Source organism: Falco peregrinus, chromosome 11 (assembly GCF_023634155.1).
Source record: "Falco peregrinus isolate bFalPer1 chromosome 11, bFalPer1.pri, whole genome shotgun sequence".
In the NCBI taxonomy this organism is placed as follows: Eukaryota; Metazoa; Chordata; class Aves; order Falconiformes; family Falconidae; genus Falco; species Falco peregrinus.
In genome coordinates, this window is record NC_073731.1 from 28,001,226 (window position 1) to 28,011,849 (window position 10,624).

At 50.6% G+C, this 10,624-nt stretch overlaps 1 protein-coding gene across 2 annotated transcripts in view; it reads left to right on the plus strand.

Moving 5' to 3' along the window:
* Nucleotides 1–7,405, plus strand: part of COQ8A (coenzyme Q8A) — a 46,088-nt gene extending 38,683 nt beyond the window's left edge. For both annotated transcript variants that reach the window (XM_055815950.1, XM_005241834.4), the window contains exons 10-15: nucleotides 935–1,028; nucleotides 1,769–1,910; nucleotides 3,765–3,872; nucleotides 4,611–4,676; nucleotides 5,393–5,479; nucleotides 6,014–7,405. In XM_055815950.1, the coding sequence (XP_055671925.1) occupies nucleotides 935–1,028; nucleotides 1,769–1,910; nucleotides 3,765–3,872; nucleotides 4,611–4,676; nucleotides 5,393–5,479; nucleotides 6,014–6,307 (791 nt within the window). In that variant the 3' untranslated portion in view covers nucleotides 6,308–7,405. The remainder of the gene's footprint in view (nucleotides 1–934; nucleotides 1,029–1,768; nucleotides 1,911–3,764; nucleotides 3,873–4,610; nucleotides 4,677–5,392; nucleotides 5,480–6,013) is intronic.
* The last annotated feature ends 3,219 nt before the right edge of the window (nucleotides 7,406–10,624 follow it).

A 10,624-nucleotide genomic window follows, 5' to 3' on the forward strand; every position in this document is an offset into this window, starting at 1 on the left:
AAAGTGCCTGGGTGTCCTCGCTTTTGATGGCTTTCTAAGCGTGAAGTGTGGGCAGTGCTCAGGCTAGGCAGTCTTGCTTTGTCCCTGTTGTCTTCTGGTACGTTTGGCAGAATTCATCCTTCTCCATGTTTCCTGTAGCCCTCAATGCCTGCTATTCTTTGCTCTTCCCAGTCAGAGTTGTGGAGAGGTGGAGAACTGTCAGACTTAGAGCTTGCTCAGTGTCCCAGCACACGGATAAGTCCCTTTTCCCAAAGGGAATGCAGTACTGACTGCTCCTTTTTCTAAATACCTGCCTGCAGCAGCTGTAAATCTTAGTGGGACTGTACAGATACTGTTTTAAATCTGGCTGGGTGCTGACAGCATCTGGGATGTGCTCTGGTGGCTGGGCAGGGCCCTGCAGGGGCTGCTGCAGTCCCAGCTGTATCTGGCCTGAGCAGCAGATCAGTTTTTCAGCTCGAAGGCTGCACTTGGCAACTCAGACCCTGGCTATGTGCTGCTGCAGCTCACTGTCTTAGTCGTGCTGACTGTTCCTGCCTGGTAGGCAGATGCGGTTTGGAGCGTTTTTTTGCTGCCTTTGCTCAGGCTAGTGTTTGGGTGCTTCTGCTCCTTGGTGTGTGTCTCTGTGCAGTCGTGCTAATACCGGGAATGGACAGCCTGGGCTGTGGGCTGGGAGCTGTGGGAAGTCGGAGCCCTGCTGCATGAGAACAGCCTGGATGTACCTTGATTTAAGAGCAGCTGCATCGCCTTGGCCTGGGGTTACCCACAGAACCTGTGTCTAGTTGGAAATAACGTTTTGGCTCTCTGGGGCCTCTTGTACTCTTCAGCTCAGAGTTGGCTGCTTGGCAGGTGCTCCTCAGCTGTAGCTCTGAAAAGCTTAGCCCGAGGGTGTCCTTTTTTTCTAAGCCTACACTCTTCTCTGCTGTCTGACTTTCAGGTTTGTTCCCTGAGCATTTGATAGAAGTCCTGAGCAGAGAGCTGGCCCTGGAGTGCGACTACCAGAGAGAGGCTGCCTGTGCAAGGAAATTCCAGTATGTTCACACCATTGCCTTCAACCCCTCCCATGTGTGTGTGTGAAACTCGGGAGAGGTTGATTGACTTGGGGACAGTGGGGAGATGAATGCCGTGTACCGCAGGGGAAAGGGGGTGTGTTTGTAGCCTGAGCAGTCCTCTGGAATTGCTTACCTTGTCTCAGCCAGGCATGTTCTCGGGCAGCTGAGGCACGACAGCAGTAGCGTACCCTCTCCCCTCCAGCGCAGGCCGCTCTGTCTTGCTGCATGTGAAGCTGCTGCAGTAACTCCCGAGGCCAGGTCGCAGCACTGTTCCGTGTGGTTTGCTGGAGCGACAGGGTCCAGATTGGTTTTGTATTCAAGCTGGATGAGGGAGAGCTACTGGAGGCTGGGTGCCCCTCCTGTCCCTCCGCAGAACTGCCCTTACGGCATTGTTCCCCTTGGAAAAGGCCTTTCTTCCATGTGTGTAGTCTGGCCCTGAACTGAAGTGGGGTGAGCAGAAGAGCCCAGTGCCCCTTGATGCACCAGCCTGGAGCCCACCTGGGATCCCTGCTCTGGCAGGAGATGTGACCTCAGGAACTGGCAGCAGCTCTTGAGTCACTGGTGCAGTTTCTGGTGACTTGATCCCTACTGTAAGTGCTGAGGAAAATGACTCCTGGCAGCCTCAGCCTGGGTGTTGGGAGAGGGGCGTAAAGGGGCTGTGTGCTGTGGAGGGGCCCAGCTGCCCTTGGGGCTCCTAACCTATTTCTCCTTTACCCTAGGGAGCTGCTGAAAGACCACCCCTTCTTCTATATCCCAAGAGTAGTGGATGAGCTGTGCAGCAAGCATGTCCTGACCACGGAGCTGGTGTCTGGCTTCCCCTTGGATCAAGCTTTAGGGCTGAGCCAGGAGATTCGAAATGAGGTACTGGGGGGTGGGTCTTCCATCTCCCCTCACTCAGAGCAGCGTGCTTGGCCTGCCTGGTGACTGCTAGGCGAGGGATGCTTTGTAGAAGGGCAAACTCTGAGTGGTGCGAAGCAGGGCTGGAGTCGGGGACTGTCTAGAGCCTCCCGGAAGATCTCTGTTTAGGGAATTTGTCAGTGCTGTTGGAGTCTCCCCAGGCGGGTCTAGGCCTTGCAGGCGCCAGCATTCAGCAGGGAGGGGTTGGAGAGGGTGAGTGGCAAGGGCGGCTGAAGGGGAGGTAGCCTGGCTGCCTAACTCCTAGACACCCTGTTTCCAGGGCGGGATTTGGGAGGGATTGTCAGCTGCGGGAGAGGGGTCTTGTTGTGCAGCTGCCTTTTTGGGCGGGAGTGCAGAATCGGTGTCGGTGCAAGCCGTTGGGTGTCATCTCCTCCTGGGGGAATGACCTGTGCTGCACAGGGCTGCTGGAAAAGTACCTGTGGGTAAACAGGAGGGGGGATGTGGGGGTGGGTAGACGGTGGTGCTGAATATAGCAAGGGAATGGAGTGCTGTGGTGGGACAAGCAGCTGTTCTAGTAGCAGAAATAACTGTCCTGGTATTTGGATAATTTTTTGTGTGTGTGTGTCTTGGTGTGAGCTGTCAGCTGTTAGCAGGTCACTGGGGAAGAGGGCAGAGTGTTCCTCTAGATAAACAGATGTCAGCGTCAGACACTGGACTTGAAGCTATGCCAGACCCGGCTGCCTGTGACCCCTCAGCTGCCTGTTCTTAGGGCTTGTCCCCTGTGATGAGCTGCTGTATCATCAGGGCTGCCTTTTAAAAGGCTGTGAGGTGGGGTGGTGCTGCAGGAGCAGCCCTTCTTTCCTATAAGGCACTGGCCTGGCTGACCCACAGCTGCCTGACCCAAACGGCAGTGTCCTACAGCAGGGTCTGGTGATGTTTCACTCTGCTTTGCAGAAGCTGGAGAGGGGTAGCGAGGCTGGCAGTTCTGCTGAACAGGCTCCAGCTTGCCTATCCTCACAGAAGAGCTCTGCTGTAACATGGAACTCGGCAGCGGGCTCTTCGGGGACTGCTGCTCTTGCTTCCCCATGCCTGTCGGTCCCAAGGTGTGGGTCTGCTGATCATCCCTTGGGAAGGGTCAGTGCTGAGCCCAGGGGAAGAGGTGGCTGAGGAGTATGTGGTAGGTGTGTGTATCCAGTGAAGACCCCTTTTAGTAACGGTTTGGTTCTAGCTCTGTATGTTTGGCAGCTTTTACAAACATACACTCTTTAGCTTCTTTGGGCCTTTAACTTGAAATGCCCTGGAAACCCCATCTTATTTCCCTGAGCTGCATTGGCTCCACTTGGCCAAGGTCCCGTAGGATTTTCTACCAGGGTAGGCTGTAATGCTCTAATGGCCTTCCCTACCTCTGCTTCTGGATCCCTCTTTGCACTGTGAAGATGTTCCTTTGCTTTCAAAGCAACAACCAAGTGCGTAGTCAAAGCTGGGAAGGTGAAAGGCAGGACCAGGATGCAGGAACGCGTGTAGCTGGATGACCTCTGGAGCCTGCTGGTCTCAGCTGCTGATCCAGGGTAGCAGCCTCCCCGGAGGCACATCCAGGGGCTGGCAGGAACTAGCTCAGGCTGGTGTAGAACTTGCGTGGCATCTGCCCTGTCTGCTAAGGATGTCCCATGGCAGGTGTGGGGCTGGGAGTTGCCGAGAGGTGCTCCCTTGCCTCTTCAGGAGTTTTGCAGCATGGAGCAGGTAGTTTCTGCCAGCGTGGTGATGCGTTCCCTGTTTGCTAATGCCTGCTGTAAATTACACGTGTGAATAGGGTTTCCTGCCCTCCTGACTTGCTGCTTTCTCTCCTTGCTTTTCAAGATCTGTCACAACATTCTGGTCCTGTGTCTGCGGGAGCTGTTTGAGTTCAGATACATGCAGACTGACCCAAACTGGTCAAACTTCTTCTACGACCCACAGTTGCACAAGGTAAGTCCAACTAGCTGCTGTTCTGTTGGCTTTCACCAACTTTTGGTTACTCCCCACTCACAGTTTAATAAGCCCTTACCGAGATTCTCTCAGATTCTTGTCCTTGGGCAGGTAGGACAGCAAAACCTGTCCCTTTGCCACTTGTCCTCCCTTGGTCCGAGTAGGTGAGCAGGGCTCCTGTAATGGTGGCTGGCTGCCTGTCTTTGGCCTTAGATCCAGTCACAGCTACTTCCTGAGCCTCGGGGTCTGTTTTGAAGCTGGTCTGCAGGAAGTTCTAGCTGGCAGTGCTCTACCAGGGCACACCTGACCAAGGACTCTTGAGTTGAATGTTCTTGCGCTGTGCTGAAGATAAGGTAGCAATTGCAAATGTCCTGCTTGTTGGTTTGGCTGCTTGCTTGTGCCGTGCAGGTCAAATGGAGCCGCTGTTCATCCCTGAGGTCTGTGGTAGAAAGTGCTGGGCAAAAGTTCTGTGCTGCTCTGTCCCCGTACCAAAACCCTGAGCAGAGTTTACCAGCTGAGCAGGCGTGACAGCGTGAGCACAGGCCGTGCCTTGTCTGCCGTGTACTAGTGCAAATGTTTGTGCTTCTGTCGGGGAATAAAGAGGCTGGGGGGAAGCTGAGCTGCAGTGGAAAGGCTCTCCCCCCAGCTGAGCTCCCTGAAGGCATCAGGAACATTCTTAAGGTCAGGCTGTAGTGGAGTGGTTGACACTGTCATACAAATGGGTCTGTCCATTGCTAGGTGGCCCTGCTGGACTTCGGAGCAACACGAGGATTTGATGAGAAGTTCACAGATGTCTACATTGAGGTGAGTCCTGGAGTGCTACACCTGGGGGTCTTAAGAAAATTTGCAAAATTATGCTTATGTCCCAGCTGTATCACTTTGTACTTGGGTGCGGAGGGAAGCAGGGCTGGAGGCAAGAGAGACTTCCCTGTCCCTTGCCATAGCCTTCTGCATGTGGCCTGCCAGCCTCTGGCTATCCCAGTTTGGGTGTTCAAATTGCATGACAAACATGGAGAACTGTCATGTTGCTTACTAGGGGACTCGGGCAGCAGAGCATGTCAGAGCACTCGGAATTCAGGGATTCCTCTGTGAGGGTATGCAGGAATTGCTTGTCCCTGCCCCTTCCTGGGAGTTCTAGCTTGCTTAGACTGATAAACTTGGTCACAAGTGCGTTCTGTGATCACCGTATCCCGCACTTGATAAGCTGAGCTGCAGGGGCAGGCAGCCATCACCCAAAGCATCTCGTGGTTGGCTTTACTCTTTCCTTGGGGGAGGGGCTGATTGATTTGTGAAGCTTTTTTGATGCCCCTTACATTCTCTGGGCTATGTGTAGCCCTACTGGGAAGAGCTGTCAAGAGCCAACAGCTGTATCTTTTTGCCAGTAGCTCTTAAATGGGCTAACATGCGGACCCCTGGAGAGGAGGGTGGAGGCAAGGAAGTGAGGGGGGGCAGCTCATGTGCCTGCAGCTACTTTTTTTGAGTCACCCACTAGCTCTCCTGAAAGTGTTCCTCCTATTCAGGTAATCAAGGCAGCTGCTGACATGGACAGAGAGAGAGTCCTGAAGAAGTCCATTGAAATGAAATTCCTCACTGGCTATGAAGTCAAGGTATGGAGCAGAAGGGTCTGCCTTTAGCTGTGGCCATCAACAAGGCTTTTTTTTTGGGGGGGGAGGGGGGGAGGGCTGTCTGTGGACTTTCCTAGATTTCTTGTTGTGGCAAAAGCCAATGTCAGCCTGAAAGCCCTGTTGAGAAGGGAGGGGGCGGGGAGGAGGCCAGAAAGGTTTTGGCTTTTGTTCTCTCACTTCCTTTTGGGAGTGGGAGCAGGAATGGTGATAGTTAGCCCCAAACCCAGCCTGTCCGCCTCTCCCCCAGCAAAACCCTGCAGGTGGTGATGACTGCTGAAATCTCATGACAGGGCAGATCTTCTGGAAGGTTTAGTTGCTTGAAACTGTATTAACCAAACGTTCGTCAGTCTTGCTGGGGGCTGGAGCTTACCTTTGTTGTGGGTACAGCCAGGTACTTCTGAGCTGCTGCTGTTCGTGTGAGCATTTCTCCTTTTCCTCCCTGGGGTTAACATGGCCAGTGATGTTGTTTATGCCTCTTTCCTTTCGGGTTGTTTATGCCTCTTTCCTTTTGGGCAGGAAATGGAAGATGCCCACTTAAATGCTGTCCTCATCCTGGGAGAGGCATTTGCATCTGAGGAACCTTTTGATTTTGGCAACCAAAGCACCACTGAAAAGATCCATGGTTTAATTCCCGTTATGCTGAAGCATCGGCTTGTCCCTCCACCAGAGGAGACCTACTCTCTTCATCGGAAGATGGGGGGTTCTTTCCTCATCTGCACCAAACTGAAGGCCAAAATTCCCTGCAAAAACATGTTCCAAGAGGCATATAGCAAATACTGGAGCAGTAGGGGCAAGAAGCCAGAGGAGTAGGAAGAATGAACTAACACGCCTTGTTCTGAGGGCGCAGTTCGCCTGAGCCTTGCAGAGAGCGTTCCAGCCTCCCGTGTGTTGCACCCCAGCTCTCCATCCTCCCGAGACGCAGCAGCCTGTGTGCCAGAAGCAGAGTGTGTTTCACAAGGACAGAGCTGTTCTTTCGCGCTGTGTCTGTCCTACACTGACCGCCAGTACAGTCTGCAGCTTGCAGGCAGCTGTCTTCTCGAGTGCTTTTGTACCGTTTCAAGGCACCAGCTGACTACCTTGAATGCATTTTTAACATTGTGATGGTGGCTGCGTATTGATTGGGTTTTATAATGAGTAGGGGGAAGGAGGACAAGCGCAGAATTTAATATTGAAACCTGTTTGTAATTCTCCAAAAAAATCGTTTTATAAAAACCTCCCCTCTTTCATGCTAAGGTGGAATTCAAGTAGTTTTCGTACTGTGAATTACAGAATGAAATACGGAGGTGTACCCTACAACAGACACCTTCAGCACCTCCCCCCGGCCCCCTTTTTCTAAGTCAGGTGGTGGCAGTCTAAGAACCCTCCTCGATTTTGCTGACATTGATTTAACGCCAAGGGGGCGCGGGGTGTATGTAGAATGAAGTTTTATGCTTTCTGCCTCTTTTTGGCTTGCGAGCTAAACATAGGAAGTGTTTTAAAAATTTGAGAACTGAGTGCCAATCTCTTTTAAGCACGTACACTCACAGCCAGTCTCAGTTCTGGGAATCAAAACACGTAATCAACAGAGCTGTATCTGAGCACGTCTAGTGGGATTCTGCACTGCCTCGTAGGTACCGGCTTTCCTGAGGGTGAGTTAGATGAGCTACAGCTGACACCAGCTGCTTGCTGGACTCCTAACCAAGAGCCTAGTCCACTTGTGTCTCTTCCTGTAATGCAGAACTTGCATCAGGGCAGGCAAACACGTAACGTCTCTCGTGAGCATTTCAAGCTTTTGCTGAAACTTCACACGTTTAAAACCAGATGCAGTTTTGAACTATTGGAGTCAAGCTGGGAAATTTACTTAGATTTTTGTACAAAGCCTGTACCTGTACGACTTCCTGATTTCAATAAAAAAGTGCTTGTGCCGTGGGCCTTCTGCCTGCAGTTCTTCATCTTCTGGTGTGGTAATGCATAGCCAGGTGAACCCTGTCCTGCTCTGTGGTGGGAACTGACGAGCGGGAGAAGCTCCCAAGCTCCTTGTTGCATTGTTTGGTCAAAGAACTGCTACTACCCTTGTAAAGCCATCTACCTATTGCCACTTTATTCCTTTGTCTTTCCAGTGCAGCTGTGTTACTAGCGCTAAGTGATGGTGACAAGTTTACCAGAAGGACATCAGCCTGAACATCTGTCTGGCCATGAAAATCCCTGGTAATTGACTTGTTTTCTTGTTTTCCTTTGTTTTAATCACTGTTACCAGTCTCCTGGACACAGGTCTTTTTGCCTTTCCTCCACTTGTGAAGAAAGAGTGGCTGTGGGAGTTGATGCTTACCTGGTGCTAGTAAGGCAGATGTCCTTACCTGGCACGTGCCAGATGCTTAGCGGCTGGCTCAGCTGGTCCCACTCGGGTAACTCAGCCCAGGAATGCTCAAGTTGTATCATCTTAAACTTCTGTACATAAGAAATGCTGACAGCTGATGCTGCCAGAGGTAAAGAACAGGTAAGTGAATACACAGTCTCTATCAGGAGGGACCTCTGAGAAATGGGAGAACAGGGTATTTTATTACCTTTTTTCCAAGACCATAAACACATAAACTGCTTCATTTAAAACCTAGTTGGGAAACACGCAGTACTGTTAAATTCAACTAAAAGTACTGGTCAGGTTATTCCTAACCCTTTGAGAAGGGTGAACTCTGCCGTTCAGTGAAGTAATAGTTTTGCATTAAGCTGTTCAACTTGGTACACTGATAAAGTAACTTTCCTTGTTGTTTTGGGTTCTGATAGAGTTTACTTTTTCTTGTTTGGATCTAGACCTTGCAGCTGTGAATAGGGTGGGATTGTTTGAGATGTTCAATGTTTATGTTAAAAGTTAAAAAGCAAAGTATAAAAAGCTGACAAGGGAATTGGATTAGGTGAGCTTGTGAGCAAGACTTCTGAAGGTGAAGGTTCACAGTCGGTATTTTCACAGAACTCCTAAAGAAGGCAAAATAACTAAGAGCGTTACAGTTTGCTTTTCTGGGAAGCACAACTAGGTGAGATTGGTACATTCGTGGGACCACAGCTCTGTTGTATACCGTGCTGGGGAATGTGTGCGCCTCCGCAAACATTTCCCGTCCCTTGAGAGACAGTATGTTTAAGAATAACATCAAGCTCAATGATGGAGTTGTTTTACATTTGAGGCAAATGTAACAACTAGCAGAAGTAAGATGTTTCTTTATTAGGAGAGCTAATTAGAGCTCTCAGTCCCCAGTTCTCCTGGCCTTTTGTGTATGTTCTATACATTTTCTATACAATTTCTACAGCTCTGGCTAGAGAGTGCAAGTCCTATGAGGACCAGCTGAGGGAATGAGGTGGTTTAGCCTGGGGAGTAGGAGGCTCAGGGAGACCTGATCACTCTCCACAACCACCTGGCAGGGGGCTGGGGCGGGGGGGGTCGGTCTCTTCTCCCAGGTAACAAGTGACAGGACCAGAGGAAACAGCCTCGAGTTGCTCCAGGGGAGGTTTGGATTGGGTATTGGGAATATTTTCTTCATCCAAAGGGTGGTCAAGTATTGGAACAGGCTGCCCAGGGAAGTAGTTGAGTCACCATCCCTGGGGGTGCTTAAAAGCCATGTAGATGTAGCACTTAGGGACGTGGTTCAGGGGTGGGCTTGGCAGTGCTGGGTTAACAGTTGGACTCTGTGATCTTGAAGGGCTTTTCCAACCAAAATGATTCTCTGAGGAATTGCATGTTTGTGTAACAGCTGTGGAGAAAGTGTGACCCAGAAACACTGTGCTCTGGCTTCAAGTCAAAGAGAAGTTGTGACACTTTGCAGTGAGCGAGAACACTCGGTCGCTGCTGCTTGCTCCGTGCCAGCTAATGCATTTGCTTGACCAACACACATAGGTTGAGGATGAGACCAGTTCTCTGTTGCAGCATGCTTCTCTATTCTAGAAAAATCCTCCTGCAGAAAACTGTTTTGTTCCACAGGGCAAGCTGGAGGTTAAATCTGCTTCTCTGAAGACAGGGATTTTCCATTCTGAAGAATCAAAATTTGGGCTACATGCGATGTAGGTGATTTTTCCTACCTCCTTTCTTTAGTCAACCCGGCTGCTGCACCAAACCAGAAAAGGAACGCTGAGGAGCAGAACAGGAAGCCTAACATGCACTTTCCTTTCTGCTTTTCTGATGTCCAAATCCCTTGACAATGAAATCCCCTTTCCCAAGACCTTCACAGCTGTGATGGTGCAGCTGGAACCATGGGAAATTAAAGACACAGCACGGATTGTAAAAGTCCAAGCTCAGAAAACAGATGTGCCAGGAGACACCTGCGGTGGGTTGAACCCAAGGGCTTAAATCCACGTAAGCTGGGGTGAGGGGCTGAGAAGGTGGGAATTTTGACTGAAGGAGAGAGAGGATCGGCAGCTGTGGGGTACGGTGGCCTGTGGCCATCACGGGGGAAGCACGCTGACTCATGGGGAGGGTACTGCTGCCACTCTTGGTGACAGGAGAAGACCCAGGCTGGCACCACTGGCACAGTAACAGCAGAGTCCCGTGTTCCTGCTGCAGCAGGGTGTGATGGAGCTGGGACTTCTACCAGAAGGGTAACGGGGGAAGAGGAAGATGTCCCACCAGGCAGTCTCTGGTATGGAGAAAAGCTCAGGCTGAATTGTGAGGAACTGGTGGCCAATGTGAAAGCATCAGGGCACGTGCAAAACATCGCAGGTATTTTGAGATGTGCTTAAAGATCTGTGAAAGTCAATTCGATGTTGGTAGCTCTGAAATAAGTAGGAATCCAGACTCCGGCCTCTAACAACAGGACAGCTGAAACATTTGGTGTGGAACTAAATGAGGGAGGAACAACAGAAACAATGGCTATGAATACTGACACAGAACAGATGACCTAAGAAAAAGGTCAAGAAAACTGTAGTTGAAGAAGTCCGATATACTGAAGTATAAGGTAGATGGCTTTGCATTTTCAAAAAAATTGTAGCTTTTTCTGAAAGCTGTTGGAGCTAAATTGATTTTCTCATTCCTTTTCTTCCTACCATCTATTTGTGCAGATGTGTTGCAACATGCTGGTTTTATCTGCAAGAACACCATTATTCCCCTTCCCCTTTCCTCCTCAAAGCTTAACAGGGGGAGGTAGGAAAAAAAGACAAAACATTGCA